The following is a 22,926-nucleotide window of genomic DNA, read 5'->3' on the forward strand; positions in this document are numbered from 1 at the left end:
ATAAAGATCCAAATCTAAGTTCAATATCTTGTATATATTATACTTTTTTAAATTAAAATTTATTAAATTGAAAGAATGGAATTTTGACAAATTAGACGTGATTTGATTTTGACAGATTAGACAAGTGCTGAATAATCAATTTTTTTCATACTATACAATAATTAATATTTATTTTAGAATATCTCTAATAAAAATGATTAATGATATTTTTGTTATTATTATCCTTGCTTAAGGAAAAAAGAAATTAAAAAAAACAAACAGAGAAAAATACTTCAGAAAATTTTCTTCTTATCCTAAAACAAATCATTTTATATTATTGAAAATAAATTAATAAATTTGTTTGACTGTAAAGCACGCTGAATTATGAAATTTATAAATGATATCCACGTGTCTTATCTTGTAATACCAATTAATATTAATACTATTAATTAGGTATTAAGTGTAAGCATGAAAAATTTCAAAAAAAGATTTAAATTCTTATAGAAAAACATATCACAAAAACATAGCACATATACATTAATCATATTATAATTTCTAGCAAAAGCATTCATTTTTTTTCAAGTATACAATACCAGCATACATACAGTAACCTGGAAGGATTATAACTGTTGTATTGCACTAGATTTCACTTAATATATACCATATTTTATAATTAATATATTGCTTTGGGAACTGCCGATGTGTTATTCTCACGATACATTAAACGTAGATACGTTTAATCCTCGATTGCCCAATATAGCTTTCAAGTTATGCATCATCAGTTTTATCATTCACTTTTCTTCATTTTTTACATTTCTCTTTGTTTGTTATTTATTTATAGTACTTTGAAGTTACAATCTGAAAAATCTATTCGTGTTTCTCGTGTTTTTAGAGAAGTACATATTAATTTTTTTCCTTAATATATTTATTTTACTTAATTTATATTTTTTATATGTATTGAACGTTTTCTAAAAATAATTTGGGCAATACATAGGATTAATTAAATTAATCATGTAAACGCGAATAATAATTGAGACGATGAAATGACATATCGATACAAATATACATACACATCTACGTACGCCACGTACACACATACACACACCTACAATGTCATATGTATGTGTATGTATACCGAGTTGATTCTAAAATATCAACAAGGAATCAATTTAAATATATATGTATATAGCCGCAAATACATCACGCAAAATCATTAAAAAGTCATAGACATAAAATAGACAGACTCGGCATAAATAATACATAAACTATATTAATAGTTACAGATTTGATTTGTGCAAATGAGAAAAAAAGAGAAAATGGAATATGTATTTTTTTTACAATATATTAAAGACAAGTCTATATAGCCAGTATGTATCAGTCAAAATATGATGTATGTCGAGTCTAGCCTTCTACATATATGAAACATACTAAATAAATAACAAGAGTAATACGCGATAGCAATAATTTAAATTATATAAGTTATTAAAATGTTTGATGATAGAGAAATGATTGTTTTTTAACTATTTCATATAAAAATATGTTGAACAATGATAATGCTCGCAATATATTCATGTATTCTAATATACCCTAATATATGTATATATATTACATAATATATTATTATTATAAAATATTTATATGTATTAATATATATTATATGTGTGTATTAATATTTTATATATATTATACACATATAAAATATTAATATATAATATATTATACATATAATAATATATTATGTGTGTAATATATAATATATATACATACATACATACATACATACATACATACATACATATATATATATATATATATATATATATATATATATTAATATATACTATATATGTATATTTGCATACTCTTAATTATCGTGTTACAGTACACGAGCTCGATATATAGATTGAGAATACGATAGAGGCAAGTATCAATCCAGTTTTGATTAATATAAATAAAGATGCTTTAGATAAAGCAAATAAATATAAAGATAGGGAATCATTACTTTTTACAAGTTATTAGAAAAGTAACTTGACAATATTGTAATTTCTAATGAGTACCTAAAATTTGAAAATGTTAAATTTGTTATAGTTATAAATAAATTTAAGACTGAATAAAACTTATTTACCATTTCTACATTTACCTCAGCCTATTTTACAACATTCTGTTGCAAATATGGAAGAGAAATATTTTTGAAAATATTGGTATGCAAAATACAGTTCCAAAGGATAATTAATGAATTATAATAAAAATCGCTTCTTTGTAGCAAGACAAAGATAAAACATATTTTGTTGATAATTAATAAAATATTTCTACAAAGTTATCAATAAATTTCAAAATAGACGCAATCTATTACTTCTTTATATCTTTCATTTTGCTATTTTACGTGAAAAGTACAAGTCTTGAAAAAGTAATCATTTTGAAGCAGATAAAATAATAGATTGCTTTTGTTTTATCAGAATTAATTTTCAAAATTTCAGTCTATTTGTTAAAGCTTCAATACTGGAATCAAATTACTATAAACCTACAAAATATGCACGATTTTATTACGATATGGCGACTTTAAATACTTATGTACGTTACTATATCGTACAATATACGGTTACATATTGTAATCTTGATAGAGCGAGGACCAAAAAAGCGTTGCGCGTATTATAAAGAGCAGATGCTACCGCTTCCTTTTCATACCTTTACGGTATCCTTTGCCAAACCAACCTGGATTCTTTGGAGACGCTATACTCGGAGTGTCCGGGCGAATCGTACCTTCTTCCTGCTTCTGTTCGTTTTCAGTCTTCGTTGGTGGGTCGGGACAATCTCCGTCACGTTGATAATACAAACAGGTAAGAGAGCCCTCGTATTCCATACAGAACGAACAGGCTGGCTTGGGTTTCGGCGCCTCAATCGGCGCGTTCGGTACTTGTATGAAAGGATAATAAAATAACGGAGTTAATTGAGGATACATATACATAGGAGGAAATGGCAAGCCCATGGATAAGAAGGGTAACGCAGCGAAAAAAGGTGCTGGATAGGTATTGGTTGTGTCTGTTACTGTTACATTAGATATGCAGTCATCTTCTTTGTCTTCAGTTTGCTGCACTGTACACTTCACATTTTCGTCGCTACTTTGACTCAAAGGCTCCTTCTTGATTGTCGGTTCCTCGAGACACGGCTGAGTAGTAGTGAGCTGTTCACTGTTCTGAAGCTTCACAGCGTGAAAGAAGATTGGATCCTTTGTACGATTATATTGCGGTATCTCTAATCCGAGATGATTCATTATTCTCTTCATCACTTCGTCGCATTTCCCGTTTATCTTTAAAACTGCATTTTCGTCTTTCGGAGTCCATTGCAAATTGACAATGTACAAGGAAGCCCTTTTCTGAACGGGTCTATCCATCTGCCACAACCACGGATATTTCTTAAGAACTTTTAGACTAGAACCTAAACATAGTATAACGTCCGCTTGTTTCGCAGCTCTGGACGCTCCACTCCAATTGATTGGCCAGGGTAGATTGCCTCTCTCGCCAAAATGAACAATAGAATCTTGTAATAGTGAACTACATCTGTGACATAATCTTCCCGTACCATGTTGATATCGAGCAGTCTTTTCAGTAACATCAAAGAGCCTCCAATATTCTTTGGATGGCTTGCATACCCTACAAACTTCAACATACATGTTGCCATGAACTTCGGACAGAAGGTTACGTGGAATACCACTGCGTAAGTGTAATCCATCACAGTTTTGAGAGACTACATGCTTTAGAACTCGTGCTTTGTATAACGCATAAAGCGCCATATGTGTTAACGTTGGTTCAGCTTGACTCAGATCATGATTCCTGTTAAAAGTGTATAATAAATTTGAAGTTATTATGCTATAATAATTATTTAAATTAACCTATTGTTTTGCCGCTGATAATTCACAGCAATATCAGAGAAATTTATAGTGCAAAATAGTAAATAATAAAACTGTATAGTTCACACAAATATAATAAAAATAATTCACTATATTATAGAAATAAGTATATGTATAAAACCTTTTGCAAGTTTTAACTTAACTATGATAAGTCTTACCCAATATCCTTCCCTTGCTGCATACGAGTCCAGACTCCATTAGTTCCTCTATAGTCTGGAATAGATGCTGCTGTACTAATACCAGCACCAGTGTATACTGTGAGGGACGTTGCTCTGCTGATTGCTGCTGCCAGGCGCATACATTTTTCCTCCAGAATCTCAGCGGCATCCTCGACTTCTTCCAACCTTGCTTTTATCCTATCTCGTTTTTCTTGTCTTTAAATAATACAAGTGCATGTTACAAATAAGTTAATTCTGAGTAAAAATTAAAAAATATTATACTACTACACAAATGTTTTTTATATATTATTATATTATTATTAAATGTTTTCTTACATGGAGGACATATTTAAATATTTAGATTTCTAAAAAAGTGAAGAATCTCTTCAGAAATCTTAGGTAATCTTATATTTCTTTTCAAGGCAAAATTAATTATGGACATGACAGTGCAGAGTCGGTCGCCAGAATAATCTTAAAAATGGCTTATATTTTTTTGCAATTACAAAGAAAAGAATTATTACCGTAAATTAACCTCCTTCACTGCATCGCTGCACGAGGCCAGTATCCCGGTCTCCTCCGCTGTTCTGTCAATTTCGGACTTCTGTAAAATTGCCGCTACCTGAAAAAAAAAGAAGTGTCACGCTTGTGAGCAAGATTTGTTTACGATACATCTCTACTTAAAGACATCGCGTGCCGGACGATGAGTCAGAGATTCGGACGAAATACGGAAGAAAGGGATCCGCGAGCGGGATTAAACGAGGATATCGACTCGCGCGTACCTTCTTCAAGGTGGCCACCCTCTCGTCCTTCACTTTGACAGCCTTCAATGCGGCGGAACGTCTTCGCGATAGGAATTTCTCGTTACCCGTTTCCTCCATCTTTAATCAAAACGATGGTGCACAGTGCCGTAGCATATTATCACGCTTGATATAACCCGCGTCCTCCACGATCAATTCACCGAAACTGCTTTCGGGGATAAGGGACCGACGATGTCGGCGTCTCTCGGCGAAGGGTGTCCTTCGGGCGTCGATAATAAAACATCCCGCGATGTATTTACGCGAGAGACGCTGATGACGGATGACAGATGACAGGTAATCGATCAGCGCTCGCGAGGACTCTTCGGAGGCTCGTTTTCAGATCGCAATCTGAATTCCTCTGTACGTTCTAAGATCTCCCCCTCTGTTCCCCCTCTCGTCCTACGAGAGTCACATGTACAGTCCGCAGAAGTGTCATATTTGTAGCGCGGCGTCTTCGTCATTCAGCGCGGTCACGTGACCGGAGGCGGCTACTCTTGATTTTTTTGTAAAAATAATGTCTCTGCAGAAAAATAATAATTTTGACATTTTTTCAAGAAGAAACAGATAAGAACTTTGCATCTGAAAAATGACATTTAAAAATAACATAAATAAATTTGACATATAAATAATAGCGACCTATATATTGATTTCTTTTTATAATTTGCAGGAAAATAATTTTCTGCATAAAAATAGTAATTTTGAAATTTATTGTTCAAGAAGAAAGAGATGAGAACTCTGCATCTGAAAAATGACGTATAAATAACATATAAATAAATTTGACATAAATACTAACGATCTATATTGATTTCTCTTTATAATTTGCAGGAAAAGTTATTTGCATTAAAAGGTCTTTAATAGTCTTTGATGATTCCCTCGATGACTATTCTTGGCATTGCAAATACTTTGAAGTACTCGATCGACCAATCAAGACAGAGGAACCTCGGTCCCGATTGGTCTCCGTACCTGTGATTATCGCGACACCTTCTTCAGTTTACATTACATATGTAAATATTGTTTGGAAGCATGTCCGACGATTTATTAGCCAAGGAAAGAGAATTTCGCAGATTGAATCGCGAGCTTCAACTGAAGACTCATGATGTGATCAAAGAAGTTGATTCTGTCATTCATGATAGTTTGTTTAGTAATCAATCGTACTTAAATTTTGTAAGGAAAGATGTAAAAATGACACAAGAGGATACAGCATTAAAGATTGATAAACAATCAAGAACGTTGGATGGAATTGTTGAAATTCCATCAGAAAATGTTAAAGAAATTTCATTAAAAAAGGACAATAGTGTAGGAAATAATGCTATCGTCACATTGCTTAAAGCTAAGATAGATATGTTGTATAAAGAGCTACGAGCGATGCAACTTGAGTATGATAAAAAGGTGGTAATTATTATGCACTTTTGTTGAGTAATATTTGTAATATATAATAGAGAAAGTAAAAAAAACTTGTAATCTTTTAAAGAAAAAATTGAAACAATTTTATAATTGTTTTTTTAGTGCGATTATTCTAAAGAATTGGAAGTTAGAAATAAGAAGCTTGATGATATCCAAGTTAAATTACACAATCAAATGGAAACATTAAATGATACAATCGCAAAGCTGGAAAATATAAACTCTGATACAGTATCCAACTGTCAAGTTTTGAACAATGAAAATGTTTCTTTAAAGAAGGTATTTCTACATCTTTGATATAATATATACTTGCATTATATTAGTCTGTTGAAAAATATTTTTTCTAGGCTTTGGAAAGTCTTAAAAAGGAAATAAATGTATTAAGTCAGCAATCAAACAATTATGATGTGAGATTAAATAGATCTTTAGAAAATAACGAGAAACTTAAGAATACATTGAAATGTAAGCAGATAGAAGAAAAGGTACATTTTTTAAATGGAGTACATCTGATGTAAATGAGTTAAAAACTTTGCTATATGTGTATTTCCTACTTTATAGGAATTAAGGAATTCAATTAGAAAATTACAAGAAGATAAGAGAATAGCCATAAAAAACTTGAAAAAACAGCGAACTGAATTAGTGCAAGTGTTTAAGAAGCAAGTGCTACTTATAGATAATCTGAAGAAACAAAATGTATGTGTATTGAAGGTCATTAATTTCTTCTATTTGCATAACACTGTAATGCAACTTTATAATCTTATAATTCTACAGATGTATTTAATGGCAAGTGGACAAATTCGCTTAACAGAAGAAGACTTTACAAAGTTATTGGAGTGGAAACCTCAGCAACTCTGATATAAAAAAATTGATTGAAAGACTGCTATTTGTAATCTTTTGTTAGAGAGAGAATTGAAATTAATTTCACTTTGTAACTATTAATGTTTTAAAGTGTGGATCTTTTCACATAGTGTTTGTGTATTTTTGTCACATATCAAGCTTAAATATTATTGAAATATTTCGTACTCTCAATAAATATTTATATTTGTGATTTGTAAGATATTTAGTCCTCATGATTACATGAATATTTGTTTTTGTTTCACTTTGTGATCACAAAAAAATTTAATATTATACAAAATAACAAGTGTATCTGTCCAAAAAAAACAATATAAAAAACCTACATTTTTATACTTTGCTATAAAAAATGAAATTTACATTGACAGTCGCGCTGTGAAAGTTATATATTTTTCGCGGATACTTTTAACAATTGTCTTTCACATTATACAAGAATTTATACAACAAATCACAAGAAAAAAGTATTGAAAAAACAATAAAAAAAGAAAAGAGTTTTTATTGTAGTTACATACCGAGTTCAAGTAATTTTTCTCTTGACGTTTCAAATGCCTCGCTCACAGTTTATTTATGTCAGTTTATTTACATAACTCGTGTGTATATATATTTGTGTATATGTGTATGTGTGTGCACGCGCGCGTGCAAGGAATAATAACTGACAATAACAAACTCTTAGTGTACAAAAATTCAAAGCATCAGATTTTCGCCGCGCATTTTAACGCGAGTATAAATATTCATTATTTGCTTTTACAATCGTGACATATTAAAAGTGTCACGCGACGAGCTATACACCGAATTTAAAAATATGCGGTTCTCCTCTTCTCGAAAAATTATTAATGTTATTTTTTTTACTAAATGATACACGAGCATTCGTTCTGCAATAGAGGATCCTAATTCTTAGCCTAAGATGATGAATACCGTTGTAATACATGTCTAAAACTTACAAAAAGCGCGATCAAAATTATTTTCGCAAACAATTCGTCGTTAAACAATTGCTCGTTTACATAGAGATATTAAATAATAGCGAATATCACAAGTATATGAATAAGAACTGTATAGTATATAAGTCCGTATCCATTTCTGCACACAACTTAACTTGAATATAACATTACATTTATGCTTTCGTAATTTGAAAAAATTCGCAGTACACTTTATTTAATAAAATACATTAAGTTAATGTTTCCTGTATCTAAATATGTATATATAGTTATACCCCTTTTTTAGGCAAGTATGTTAATATGGTTTAATTACAATAATTCTCAATTTATTTCTCCCTCGTTCTTCAGCCTTTTTTTTATCGTTGACAATATGCCACGAGGAAAATGTCACTAATATAATGAATACCTAGGGATCGTGATACATATATGCAGATATTTAAAATGTCCTAAACGTTTCTTTCTCTCTCCCTGTTCTTTCGTTTATTTTTATACAAATTGAGTTTTCAAACTCAATCTCTTCAAATGATTATAACTTTCAAACGTTTAGAGTTACACAAGATCTACAACTCTTTCTGAAGTTGAAATTCATGCAAGCATTTTGTAATTGTTTTTTTTTCTTTCGATCACTCTTTATTCACCATAGATATTCGTACCGTTTCCATATTGCACTGCAAATATTTTTCTCTCTATAGTAATAAAAATTTTACAAAAATTTAAACAAATTTACTCATTAGGAGATTGATCATTAATAAGATTAAGAATCAGCATATTGATCCTCAAACCCTGTTTCAGCCTAAGGATAATTGAGGTCACTAGTCACTCTAGTCACTTTTGCATAATGCATTCTTAAATATAATTTTGTAAGATGTCAATTTTGATCAGTCGCTGATTATAATACGAATTAATATTAACATTCAATTTTCAATAGGAAATCATGTATTATAAATTTTTATCTTTGTAATTTTAAATATTCTGCCTAGAACAAAATTGGCGAAATTATGTTATACATGAAAACAATTGAATTATTATTATTGCAATGATAGAATTTTGCATCCATGTTGAGGTAAAATTTTCTGGTCTTAAATATATCTATCATAAAAGTTGGACTTCTGCTAAAATGCATTACTATCTATGTGCTCACGAAAACGTTTTACAATTTGTTTAATATTTTATTGCATTTGTTGTTGTCTTTCTTGTATAACCAATATGTACCATAATTTACAATGATCTTTTTATAGATGTAACATCATGTACCTTTTTACTTTCTCTATACTCTGACAAGACTTTTTAGTTTTATGGAAAATAGATTATTCTTTAATATTTTGCAAAACCGAAAAATATCAATAATTTATTAGCAATGTGATAAAAATGCACATATTTTTATCATATTATAATACTCTGTAGATTATTTAAAATCTCATATTATGTGTTCTGTGATACTACGGCGAAGCAGTATGCTCTGTTTTATACGGAAAGTAGCACAGACAGTAACACACCTAGCACATTGACTATGATAATTATGAAATAATTTTATCAACATCTCTTTTTCAAATTTTAGACGTTGTATGTATATATCTGTTGGAAGATATATATAAAAAGCCAGAATCTTTCTAAATGCGACCAGAAGGACAATACGGTACAAAGGCATCCATGTAGAATAAAAATATGGACAATTATATTCGAGACTTAAATAAATATTCTGATACGTATATAGCAATGATAATGTAAATTTATTTTTATTTTGTATATATGGCTGCTGTTGTATCGTTTTCCTAAATCGACTGATCATGCCAAATAGCTATAAGTGTCCTTCTGACCCTCTGTGCGCTCCAAATATTCTTTTTCTATTAAAATATCTATACATTTCTGAAAAAAGAGAATTATCATTGAAACATTGCACAATTGTTATATATTTGTTCAAATCAAGAAATATTGCGCATATGAAACTTTGATTATGACAGTATATAATATTTAGACATTTTTAAAGAATTATTTAAATAAGTTAACAATTATCACTTTACTTACCTTAATGACATGTACTCTTGGTTTGAATCTAGAACTTAATTGATTCAATACCTCTGCCACCAACTGTTGATGTTTCAATACCTTTCGCATTTTCATAATTCTAACAATTGCTGCCTGGATTAAAAGTTTCCTATCTTCTTCTATGTGTTTGTGTGTAGTCTCTTGTTCTACCTTTAATTCTGTCTTCATTGGTATGTTAATATTTACCCTTAATTTTTTGCTGTTAAAATAAATAGTTGTAAATCAGTTACACAGGCAATGGATATAAACGCTCATATAAAAAACATACTTTTTGTAGCCTGTAAAAAGTTCCACCGTCGATAATGGAGTCAGTTCAGCTACATCATCGCTAGCTGCAGTTAAAAGCTTAGCTTTTAAAAGTATTTGAACAACCTGTATAAAGTAAGTTTTAGTATTCTTGTATTGCTATGTTATTATGTTATTTATACTGTTATGTTATATTACTTGTAATAAAAAATCCATTTTTATTTGTGTTGCATACTGCAATTGTTGTATTGTCCATGATGTAGATCCATTATATACTAACAAAACTGCCATTTGAAAAGTCGATGCTTGCAATGTATATCTATTTTTGAAACAATTTGTATGTAGCTCTCCTTTAGACATATTATACAACCAATTTAACTTTCTGCCGCTGTGTTGCGAACTATAGAAAGTAGTGAATCTATGCACAGATCTTTCCAACTACAAATAAAATTTTTAAATAAATAATCGGTTTAGTATTTCAAAGGGAAGAAAAATTTATATAATATTTATAGCTCTACCTCTGTTGGTAAAGAAAATGTAAAAGACTGTTGGAATGGCCAAGAACCAGAGGATAAAACTTGTATACTGAAATCTATATCTAAAGGTTCTGCAGAATTAGTCAAATGCCTTCTAAATTGTTCATTTAGATCTTTTGAGACACCAATATCCTGTGGACAGGTTAATCATATTATTATATATTTATAATAGTAAAATAAGTTTTAAGGCTTTTGGCTCCTCGCCGACCATGTTGAAATTGTGATATTAGAAAAAATACACGCCAAAAATTCTTAGATGTTATTTCGAAATAAAAAAATATTTCGATGAAATTTAGCATATTTTTAAAATAGCTCTAACTGCAAAATAATCGTGATATCAGACTTTGTCCGCATAACTGTTTGTTATGCGGAATAACTGTGCATGTGCAAAGACCAGATGGACCGAGCCTCATATTACAGTCATTTTACAGTTGTTGATTATAAAGGGAAGAGGATAGTTTTCGAGGTATTTGAAGAGTGTGTTAAAGCTATTTGAAAGTGTTTCATCAAAATATGTTTTCATTTAAAAATGACATCTAAAAATTTTCAGCATGTGCTTTCTCACTTCTGACATCACAATCTAACATGGCCATGGCAAGGATCCAGGAGCCTTAATAATAAAATGAATTATATAGTTGATACATCTATTAAATAAATATATTGAATATATTAAATAAATTAAAAGCGCAATCTCTGTATGTAACCCAATAATACGTTATCCTACCTGAAACATACGTTGTAACTTCGAAGTATACTCAAATCCACAAGCTTGCTTCAACTTGGAGATCATAGAAGCCTCTGCATCGTCGCTAGCAGACATGTGTTGCACTAATCGTTTTGCTAGCATCTTACTATAAAACTTTTGGAATACATCTTTATCTTCAATGTATTTAAATACTACCATCTACAAAGAGACTATAATTAGTATAATTTTTTCACAAAAAAACATTTAAACAATGTATCACAAGAATACTTACAACTTGATTAAGAGTATCTTCAAGTTCTGCCTCTTCCGGATTTTTACTGCTTTTTTTGAGCAGCAAATCGCAGTATTTAGCTAATAATTCAGGTGACTTACTGCTGCTGTTGGCTGCCCTTGTAACAGAATTGCTATTGATAAATCGTCCACAAGCCTTATCCAAGGCTGCAACGAAGCCGCTATCATTGTGAAATGCAACTAGCACTAAGGCATTATACTTTTTGTGTACTTCCAAGATTGTGTTGACATAGATTTTCGGATCCTATAAATACAAAAATCAATCGTCGATATTCGGTTCCTCGATTATTATTGCATATTTGCATACACAATGCAATTATTAATTACGTTAAATAAAAACCATATTACGTACATTAGTCGCAGAGTCACCGCACTTATCGATAGCTGCAAGTCCTTGATTAGCTATGTGGCTTTCTAAAAGATTTCTTAACTCTCCGAGACCATTCGTTATTCTCGCTACTAGCTGATACATTCTACCCAAATCTGTATTTTTATCTGCATCCAATAGATTCTGAAATTCGGAATGAAATATGTCCAGATGTTTTTCGATAAGTACTTTTTCACACGTTTTCGCCAATCGCTCCTGAGTCATTTGATGCAGATAAACGCGCACTCGCTTCTGTTCTTCTAATAATCTCTGTTCAGCCTACACAAAAAATAAAATGTTTACATGTAAACATATAAAACACATGTTTTTGTATATTTAATTTTTTTTCGCAATATATTTTTTCGAACTTACTTTTTTCATATATTCAGTAACAGGATTTTGTCTAAGAAAATCTGAACTTTCTCGAGTATAGAATTGTTCAGTATCCACAAGGAAGATATTCTCAAAGGAATCTTTATATACTGTTAAATTTTGTCCTTTAGCACCTGGGTCCTCTTCGTTTAAACCCAATTCTACATAACAATTGATGACGCCACTGACCAATCGGGTGTTTATCGTTTCACCGTTGCGTTCTCGGTCGATTAATTTAAGCACTGCGGCAGTAACCTGAGAAAGCTCACACTGATTATACAAATCAGGTCAAATGTGTATTGATATTTGCAGAAAGGTTATTTACCTGTTTGTTTAAATGCCTAAATAAATTATCTCGCCAGGTAACCAAGGCCAACTGATAAATTTCATAAATTCCCTTCCGACCTTCTTCACACTCTCGTCTTACCCAATGTCGATTAAGATATGCACACACGCCATTCAATACTTTACTGCTGAACTGATATTCCTCCCATTGTCTTGTGTAGAATTGTAATACATCCTCATCCATTAAATCAACACCATGCTGTGTGCAAGAATATTATGTGTTACGACAAAATAATCTTTTACTTAAAATTCTTTCACAAAAAGCATATTTATATATGTATTTACTTTGAGTAAACTAATGAGATAATTCCTAAGAAATTCACGCAGACGTTTGTATAATTCCAATCCCACTAATTGTGCACCTCCTTGTTGAATTTGTCCCTTTTTACTTTTGCTCGATGTCCTAGTTAGTTGTTGATGAACACTTGTGCAATAATTATATACATGTCTGTATTTTGCAATGTAGCAGGAAAATATAATGTAGTATTGGCTTTAGGGAAGGGGCGCGGTCGAGCGATCGCCCAGGGCGCCAGATCTGTAGGGACGACGCTGCCCAGTGCACGATGCACCTTATTATGCGGCTATACCTTTATATCTAAAAATCTGAATGGGTGCCACGATAATTTTGCCCAGGGCACCAATGTTGCTAAAACCGGCATTGATATAATGTACAAAATTTAAAATAGATATAGAAAAAGCAGAAAAATAAGAATAGGAAGAAACATATTTTCCATTATACACAAAGGATACGTGTACAATTCTATGTATCTCGGTTTCGACATACATTGTCTGTTATAAACTTGTTCTATTCCTTCGCGTAAATCTCCCCAAATTTGATCCAAATCAATTTGCTTGAGACCCGGAGGACCACCTTGATGGCTTCCAGCTCCTCCACCGCCTCTATGCCCTGACATTCTGTTCCTATACGCTTGTCGTGTTAGCGTCTCTGTTACTACCTGCAACTACGATTTCTACAGAGATAAATATAAGATTAACATTCAATATTCTAATGAGATCCGATCATTTATACATAAATACGTATATTGCAACACAGCACAAATTATAAGTCTGTTCTTTTTATTAGTTTAGATTTATCTTTTTTACTCCACATTGGAAATAAAGAGAATCAGTTCGGTTAAAAAGAATAGACCTTACGGTACCATTTCATGCGCAGCATGCTACCACAGCAGTTTGTTGCTATTGGTAAGTTCAATTGAACAGCAAAGGCAGCAGAGCAGAAGAACACTCAACTAGTTGATTTTAATTATTATTATATTAGTTAAATTTAATATTTAAAAATAAAATAGATTATTATGAGAATATAGGAACAAAAATCGTAATTTTAACCTTGAAATATTAAGAGAACAAAGAAATATGCTTAATAAATTTTGATCACATGATTGATTTGCTGTTGCAGTATGCTGCATATGAAAAGGTACCTTTATAATACAACAAAATATAAACTGATGAAAGAAATTCCATATAATGTCTCTATGTTAAATATTTAAAATTCAGAACAATCAGTTAAATACTTATATTATCCATTAAACGTTCAGAATACTTTGTAAAATGCGATCAACAAAGGAAAATTGGGTAACAATAATGTATTAGGAGTCCGGAGTCCGATTTTACCGAATCGACAATAAAATTCGTACTCGCGAGAAAAGAGGGATTATATGAAAAGAGAAAGGTTAGTTGAAGTTGGGGATTCCGTTACATCGTGCGATACGCGACTCGCGTTCGTCGAGAGAAACAGAGACAGAGACAGAGAAAGAGAGAGAGGGAGAGAGTAATGTCGGAGCAGAAATGAAGTCGCATTCTTTTTCACGCTCGCTCTCTCTCTCTCTCTCTCTCTCTTTCTCTTTCTCTCCCTCTCTCTTTCTCCGAACATTTCCTCTTCCTCGTGAGCGGAAGGTTCCCCAGAGACGAGAAGCGTCGTCGTCGCGAGGAAGATAAAGCACCCGACTCACCTATCGACGTTCACCACCGCATAACAGGCAACAACGGCTGAAGGACGATTCTCTGTGCGAAAACGCGGTGCTGAGTCAGCTCCGTCCTGCGAATCGCGGATGGCTGCGACGACGGCGCGCCGTACCTCTTCCTCGGAGCGAGAGAACTCCGCCACCAGGTACCTTTCGCTCGCTTACCTCCGCGTCCCTCGTGCGAGACGACAAGCACAGCGAAATCGCGCGAGCAACCGAAACTATCTATGTACTCGAGTATACCTATTCCGCGCATCCGCCAACTTCGTTCCTCTGACAGGTTAGGTCGCAGCGTCGCCAACTTCTGTACGGAAACTGGCCCCGCGGCGCCACTTTTCGCGCTAAAGCCCACGTGGTCCGGAAGTCACTAGAAATCGCGACGCGCATGCGCGGCGTCTTTCTAGTGTCCTTGAGCACGCAGGCTGATTGTGAGTAAATAAATAAATAACAAGTAAATAATATTTTGTTTATTAATAAAAATAAATATTATATTTTTACATAAAGAAATAAAAAAAATTTAATTATTACAAATAATCTATATAATATTTATATTTTATTTATTTTTGTTATGTAAAAATATAATATTTTATATATTAATATTTAATAATATAACTAATATTTATAAATTTTATAAATATAACTATATAATTATATATTATAACTATATATTTTACTTATAATCTAACTGTCTAACTAATAATATAGCCATTAATATAGCTAATAAATATAATAATTTAACTAATATTTTATTTATTAATAAATTGTTAAATAATTTAAAAACCGAGATAAACTAAAATTTCCTAGAGATTTTCTATTCGACAGCCAATCGATGTGTTCGAATTGAAGATGGAGACTGAAGATTAATATTGGACCTGTTGGACCAATCAGAAGTGCTACATATGGGTTTCACGTGCTTTTTATCTTTTGTGTTTTTATTATGTCGTTTATCATATTTTAGTATCTATTTTATCAGTAAAATACTGTGAAAATAAAAATGAGTTACGAAGAGTGCCTTGCATAATATTACACCGAGTTTTCTGTTGCTTTAAATTAAAATATCTTTCTTTTACAAGCGTGAAATTTATCTTCTAGTTTTGTTTTTTTAATATTTATACTGTGCAAAAAGCTAACACAAATAATTGCAAATATATAATTGAATATAAAGATTATAAAACAAATTAATAATCATGAGCGAACAATTGGAAGCTATAAATAAATATTACAATAATCTAGAATATGATGATGAAAATAGGAAAAAAGTGAGCATACATATACATAAATTATTAATGAATTATGAAATTTAATATATTAATATATATTGTATGTGAAAACAAATATATTTTATAATTTTTGTATCTTCCATAAAATTTGTAAATATAACTACTTTTTTTATATTATATTTTTAGGAAGCACTAGTAAAAATATCCAACCTGTCTAAAACAATAACGCTTAAAGATCATATCTCAGATAGGTAATTAAGTGTTTAAATTTAAAATATAATAATATGATAAGAGAATTGCTTCTCTATCTTTTTAATATATATTTTTTATAGATTCCTAGAAGCAGCATCTGTAATAGAAAAGAATCTACCTCTTTTTCAATTTGCATGCGAACATGTGGATGTAGTTACTACTATTATTGAATATTTAACTACTTTTGGTGCAAAAATGTTGTTTGACAATGAATTTGGTACATGTAATATGATAATGCAGTTATAAAAATATATTTAAATTTTTAATTTTATTTTTAAAATATATGTGATTTTACAAATCTTATATTCATATATATATATATATATATATAAATTATGTTTTATTCTTTTTTTATTGTAGATGAAATGTATTTAATGGATGATGTAATGCTTACTCTTTTGAATGTATGTGAAGAATCTAGTATACAATTATTTTTGGAGGAAACTATCATGTAATTCATAGTAAAAATATTATATACTATATATATACTTGTTAAACAATTAAGTAATTAATGTTTATATATTTCTTATTTTATTACATTATTATTTTAGGAAAAATTTTATATTGAATGGAACAATTCCATATGAGCAATTAGAACCTACGTATATAAAAGGTAAGAGAAACTTATAATAATAAAAGTGTTTTTTCATAATCATTGTTTTTAAAATTTGTGCAGATCAGTCCCATCAAATGATACTTCTAGAAGATTCAGATTTATATGCAGTTATTAATTATTTGAAAGCTAAAGAATCTTTTTCCTCCTGTTCATATGAAATTTGGGTCCAAGGGTCTATAAAAGAGAAGTTTTTATGGCTTGTAAAAAAATATTTAAAGAATTTAACTTTTGCCATTCATGGATTTAATTCAAGAAAAAGCTTACTTTTATCCTGTTCACATAATAAAATGAAGATAGTATCCATATGGACAGAAGATATTATAGCTGCTAAGAATTTAGCCACATCTATAAAGGTATATAATTTAAATTATGGAATATACAGTAGTATTTACAGACATTTTTCTAAGCATTATTAATGTTTTTATTTTTAATAATTTAGAAAGAAGTTCTATTCATAAATTCACATATGGATCTTGGTGGCAATGTACTTTTACCTTATGGAAAAATATTTGACAAAACATTGAACACAATGTATGAATGGAAGGATTTTAATGATGAGTCTTATGAAATCAAGGATATAGAATTAAAGTCCAAAAAGTTAATCTATAATCTTTTTTATGATGGTAAATGGCAACAACCTGTGAAAAATACATATTGGATATATAATGAAACTCTGTGGGCACACGCAACAAAGTACGAATATACATATATATCTTCTTGATCCTATATTTAATTGAAATAATTTTTAAATTCTTTAAAAATTTACACATGAAATTTGTAATTAATTTATTGTTATAGTTATGATATTAAAAGATGCATTGATTCAGCTGAAAAAGGATTTAAAATTTGGAGTATCAAATCTATTGTCTCTAGAAAGCAAATATTATCAAAATTTGCATTTGAGTTACAATCCAATGGGTATGTTACATTTATGTTACCATATAAGTATTTTATACAATTTTTGTTTATGTTTTATATTCTATGCCATATTTGTATTTTCAATTCAATTCAAATAATTTTTCGTTTTTAATTTTATTTTTGATAATTTTAAATTTATACTAATTTTTAACAATAATTTTTTCTTGCTTTATAATTATAGTAACTTTCTATTGGCGGAGAGAGTATTAAAATGGGTGGAATTATTTTCATATTTTGATCAAACATTATCAGTTGGTTCTCAATGCAAAAGATTAGAAATAATGACAACCCATCGTAAACCAAGAGGCGTTATTATCTTAAAGGAAAAAGATGAAACTGCTTTATTTGATTTATTGACACAAATTTTAATCACTGGTAATTCTGTCATCGTGATATGCGATGGAAAAAACTCTTGTAGTATAGAACAATATTGTTTGTTTTTTTCATTGTGTGGCATACCATCAGGTGTTATAAATTTATTGTCTAATGACAAAATGGAGACTTTAGAAGTTTCCTTATGTACAAGTGCGTATGACCTTTATGCAGAACGATTTTTTGTAAAACACAATCCAAAAAAAACATATTTAAATCTTACCATACCCGAGCACGTTATACTTCCTATTAATTAATTTTAATAATATATGACATAGATATCCCTAGGTAGAACTTAGGTTTGGGATACAAACATGGGTATACATACAAAAACATATAAACACATTTATATACATATATATATATATTTCCACATTATAATTTTACAATTTCTATCACATTTATGGATTAATTCTTTGAAATGGAAGTAATAATCCATATGACTTACTCGGGATTATTAAAATATTCAGAGAATATGTATTGTATCTTCATTCCCACAAGCGTATAAATAGATAAAAAATTAACTGCAATGTATCTTTTTTATCATAAAAATATTTTACATTTTTACTAATAAATTATACATGCTGCATAAATAATATATTTTTTCATATACTTTAGCAATTAAAAATAATTGTTTTATATATATTCTTTTATATATTTTTACCTGAAGCTCTTTCACAATTGTACTATACATTTCAATGGACAATTCCGTTTGTAAATGTAGATGGAATAATTGTTTCAAATATATAAAGCTTTAATAAAAAATACAAAACTTTAATAAATTATACCTTTCATTCTTTGTACTAAATCTCTTTGCACATAAAAGCTGATATATGTCTATATGCATAAATTTGTACTGTTATATACATATAAGTATGTATATATGTATGTACATCACAAATAATATAAGGAATGTATTGAATTCTCAAGATAATGAGATTAAAATTTGAGAAAAAATCTAATGCCTAATTAATTAAACTCTAATATTAAATCATGTAAGAATGATTAAACAAGTAAAATTTCTGTAGATGTTTTGTGCAAATAATTGTCTCTGTTCAGATTTGTAGGAAGATTTAACTTTTCTGTCAGTTTGCACAAATATAACATTATATAAAGAATTCGTTTCAATATCATTGTGTCCGAATTATCAAAATCAGATTTAAGATGATAGTTTTACAGATGGTGGATAGAACCCAAAATTATATCTGAGTTGTTCGAGGAATACAAATGTCAGAACAGTTTGTGGTGCTAAACGAATAAATGCAGGTACATAGCCCTAGAATAAAAAAAGAATTCTCATTGAATTGTATGCTTACAATCATTTTTAAAATATTAACATAAAAAAATCCTTTAACTGATTTGACTTACTTTGAAAAAAGCCAGTGGCCCAAGTTTGGCAGTATATAAAAAGAGTTCCATTAGATTCTATATAGAAAATAAATGTAAGTATTTAAGTCATATATATATATATTCCGTATATAATCTGTTTATTATTTTGAACATATACTCACTTTAAACTCTCCAGGTTTAGCATTCATTGCACGTGTCTTTAGAACATCTAAAGGTTGTGTTAGCGTTGTTGCAATAGCGCCCTATATATTAGTATAAAAGATAATATCAACTAAATGAGTAAGAGGAATTTGAAGTTTCTTTCTTTTGATATTCAATGAACACTTACAGCTGCTATACTGGATAAAATATGCGTTGAAGGCTTATCTCGAAAATAACCAGACTGTAACAACATCGTCTTAATCTGATCATAAAAACTCAGTTGACCGATAGTCATCATCACTGCTCTCATGGTCGCGGTCGAACATCCGCTGAACAATTGTCGAACACCCTCTTGTTGAATTACACGAACCAATCCATCCAATGCATGTTTGTAGCTGTGCAATAATGTCATATATAAGTAATTAATACGAGTAATGCGATCAAAAAATGTAATAAATATATAATATCAGAGTTCTTACTTTCTTCTTAATTCTGGTGCTAATTTAATATCATTCTGCATGCGTACATTAATTACATCACTGGGAGTTCCAAAAACACCACCTACAGCACCAGAAGCTCCAGCCAAGAAGAGTTTTTGGTAAAAAAATAATGGACGGTCAGGTGTTTCAAACGTTTGTTTGCCGACCTGTTATATTTAACAATACGACCTGTGTATAATAAATTAAGAAAGGAATGGCATTTATGTGTATATAAATAATGTGTGTAAGTTCCTTCAAGTGCTGACCTCGTAAGCACCAAATCTTATTGTAGAATAAGTAAGTTGACGAAGTAAGGAAGCACTGAGTCCATTGTATAAAGCTAATATTCCCTGTTTTCTAATTATTCCAATAGTCGAACGTACTATTGATATCTTGCCTTCTTGCTGAGTTTGCAAATGGACCTAGAAAAATAAGATTTATGTAACCATTCATTATTAATTTGACACTTTCTCTAATAAGTATATCTATATTTAACAAGTATCGGCATTTATTAATAACTCCAAAGAAAGATAAGAGAGAAATAGGAATAATTATTTATATTTATGCAAATGTTGATATTTAAATACAAAATGTTGACATTTAAATACTAATTAATATGAATGTAATAATATATATTCTATCCATTTTTGCAGACAATTAACACAAATATGTTGAAAAGTAAACTGAGTTAAGAAATATGTAAATGAAACCTTAAGTAAATCCAAAGGATGAGTCACACATGCAGCACCTGCAGAAGAAATACCACCAAAGTACCAACGTGATAATTTCTTACTTTTATCAGCCATTGTTTATTGATCTTTTCAATTTTATAAATTAAGCAGCAACTAGGAACATATCTGTGATACTGTGTAAAACAAAAAAGTTGATTAAGACATATATAATATATAGATTTCTATTTATAAAAAAGTGTATATATAATTAATTCAATTTACCTTTTTTCTAAAATATATCAATAAAATCAAGCATTAATATATAGTTTATTCATATTATTGTAGGAATGGCAGTCTCCATTGTATGTGCAATAAAATAGTTTATGGTAGAAAAATAAGTCTGAAAAAAATTATAACATTAATAGATTATTGCAGTATAAAATATAAATAATATAAATGCTATATATATATGTACTTCTAAAAATATATATGTATATTTGCATAATTGAAAGAAAATATTATATATATATATTAAGTTAATTTTATTTACAAAATGTACATCAGGCAACAAATATTAAATATTCCAAAAAATTCCTTTTTTTTAATACAAAAATTGATGTACAAAATTATGAATTTTTAGAGGTTTTCATATTAAATGCGAGTCTTGACTAAAACGATTACTAGCAGCGCTAAAATTAAAATCAAAACTGGATGACCTTGCGATAAATGAGACTACCGATTCGCCAAAAGTGAACGATTCGTATTTATTAATGAGAGAGTAATTTTAGAAGAGTCCCTAACAGCACAATATGTCCAAAAGACGTTCACAGGATGTTAGGATATGTCCTCTGAACGTCCTTTGGACATGTGTGCTGTTAGGAGTATAAGCGACTTTAACTCTCTCGCAAAATCTTTTCATCGGAACACGCGCATAAAAAAACAGATATTTTATATATATATATATATTCTAGCAGGTTGTTATATATTTATTGATCATATAACTGTTATAATCGATGCAGAATCAAGCATATATATATATATATAGTAAGACTGCTCATCATTAATATAGACACACTGCCTATTTTTGAAATTAATTACAATATATATATTATATATTTAGTTAGCAATTTTTGAAAATCGCAGAATTTTAAGCTGAAAGGCTAGGCAAGTGGAAATGAGTTTTGATTGAAAATCTGTCTAAAATAGCAACGCGAGATGTGCGCGATAAGTTTTTCTCACACGATATAATCGTCGATTTTGCTGATGGCGACGTCCGACCCCGACAGCAGCTGGAATTCCACTGATGTAAAACGTTCTGGAGAAGTGGAGCGGCGCCGCGCCGCGATCAGCTGACAGCCACGTGTAATACCATCTCCCGTTGATCTGATGCAATAAGCTAGTCCCCAATAGGGCAGATATCCATAAAGGAAGTAGAACAGATATATATCTATGCGTGCTCGTGCAATTTTTTATCGCCTTCGCAACACGCCCGCGCTTATCGCTGAAAAGGTGATAAATATAGCTTCGCGTCACGGTTTACAGAAATGATTTGACATTAGCGAGTCACCAAATAATTAAATCGCGAGATGCGCCGTTATTTTCTTTGAACTGACACGAAAGCATCTGGTAACGATATGAAATTGTCTGCGAATGGAATTTGCTGCCAAATATTTAAATGTCATATGGTCTTGAATTTTTAGTTTTCTGGCACTTCTATTTCTATCTATTATTTTCTTATATTTATAATTAAAAACAAAATATATATATATATATTTATTTTAGAAACATATATATATATATTTTTTTTATTAATATAATTATAACAAGATTATTTACATAATAGCTTTTAATTAAGTTAAATAAAAAAATCATTTTTTATTGAATTAATTTTATATATATCTCTGTATGTGATAGTCAAAATAATAAAATTTAATTGTAAATTTGTCAAGCTTCCTGTTTTTTCAATCTACTATGCTTATCTATGATG

General features: G+C 30.1%; 5 protein-coding genes across 8 annotated transcripts; 2 read left to right on the forward strand and 3 right to left on the reverse strand.

The window, feature by feature from the left end:
• Positions 1 to 512: 512 nt before the first annotated feature.
• Sirt7 (sirtuin 7) lies at positions 513 to 5,310 on the reverse strand. Its single transcript, XM_029316520.2, has 4 exons — positions 4,824 to 5,310; positions 4,566 to 4,663; positions 4,045 to 4,260; positions 513 to 3,809 (listed from the first exon to the last, which is right to left on the reverse strand). Exons 1-4 carry the CDS (start codon positions 4,920 to 4,922, stop codon positions 2,645 to 2,647), a joined length of 1,578 nt encoding a protein of 525 aa, XP_029172353.1. The 5' UTR covers positions 4,923 to 5,310; the 3' UTR covers positions 513 to 2,644.
• A 383-nt stretch (positions 5,311 to 5,693) lies between these two features.
• On the forward strand, positions 5,694 to 7,906 carry LOC114941529 (testis-expressed protein 9). Its single transcript, XM_029316549.2, has 5 exons — positions 5,694 to 6,230; positions 6,348 to 6,521; positions 6,590 to 6,724; positions 6,801 to 6,935; positions 7,014 to 7,906. The coding sequence occupies exons 1-5, from the start codon at positions 5,865 to 5,867 to the stop codon at positions 7,095 to 7,097; spliced, it is 894 nt and encodes a 297-aa protein (XP_029172382.1). The 5' UTR covers positions 5,694 to 5,864; the 3' UTR covers positions 7,098 to 7,906.
• On the reverse strand, positions 7,571 to 15,236 carry Cul1 (cullin 1). Of its 4 annotated transcripts, none has more exons than XM_029316493.2 (13): positions 14,909 to 15,236; positions 13,689 to 13,900; positions 13,224 to 13,386; positions 12,919 to 13,137; positions 12,594 to 12,848; positions 12,207 to 12,500; positions 11,835 to 12,098; positions 11,582 to 11,761; positions 10,840 to 10,989; positions 10,520 to 10,759; positions 10,344 to 10,447; positions 10,055 to 10,274; positions 7,571 to 9,895 (listed from the first exon to the last, which is right to left on the reverse strand). In XM_029316493.2, exons 2-13 carry the CDS (start codon positions 13,850 to 13,852, stop codon positions 9,815 to 9,817), a joined length of 2,334 nt encoding a protein of 777 aa, XP_029172326.1. In that variant the 5' UTR covers positions 13,853 to 13,900; positions 14,909 to 15,236; the 3' UTR covers positions 7,571 to 9,814. The 4 variants fall into 4 exon arrangements, with proteins under 4 accessions (XP_029172326.1, XP_029172318.1, XP_029172334.1 ...); XM_029316485.2 differs by having other exon boundaries at positions 13,689 to 13,909; XM_029316501.2 differs by having other exon boundaries at positions 13,689 to 13,909; positions 15,164 to 15,209.
• On the forward strand, positions 14,813 to 19,569 carry LOC114941513 (uncharacterized). Its single transcript, XM_029316534.2, has 10 exons — positions 14,813 to 15,348; positions 15,743 to 16,179; positions 16,327 to 16,391; positions 16,473 to 16,609; positions 16,753 to 16,843; positions 16,944 to 17,005; positions 17,069 to 17,361; positions 17,448 to 17,701; positions 17,807 to 17,926; positions 18,108 to 19,569. The coding sequence occupies exons 2-10, from the start codon at positions 16,108 to 16,110 to the stop codon at positions 18,553 to 18,555; spliced, it is 1,542 nt and encodes a 513-aa protein (XP_029172367.2). The 5' UTR covers positions 14,813 to 15,348; positions 15,743 to 16,107; the 3' UTR covers positions 18,556 to 19,569.
• LOC146720854 (mitochondrial dicarboxylate carrier-like) lies at positions 18,644 to 21,133 on the reverse strand. The gene is made up of 7 exons (XM_085487716.1): positions 20,979 to 21,133; positions 20,535 to 20,690; positions 20,269 to 20,435; positions 19,977 to 20,184; positions 19,810 to 19,890; positions 19,667 to 19,723; positions 18,644 to 19,574 (listed from the first exon to the last, which is right to left on the reverse strand). Exons 1-7 carry the CDS (start codon positions 21,072 to 21,074, stop codon positions 19,458 to 19,460), a joined length of 882 nt encoding a protein of 293 aa, XP_085343842.1. The 5' UTR covers positions 21,075 to 21,133; the 3' UTR covers positions 18,644 to 19,457.
• Positions 21,134 to 22,926: the final 1,793 nt, after the last annotated feature.

Source organism: Nylanderia fulva, unplaced genomic scaffold, assembly GCF_048542155.1.
Source record: "Nylanderia fulva isolate GAGA-0341 unplaced genomic scaffold, ASM4854215v1 Scaffold6, whole genome shotgun sequence".
Lineage (NCBI taxonomy): Eukaryota > Metazoa > Arthropoda > Insecta > Hymenoptera > Formicidae > Nylanderia > Nylanderia fulva.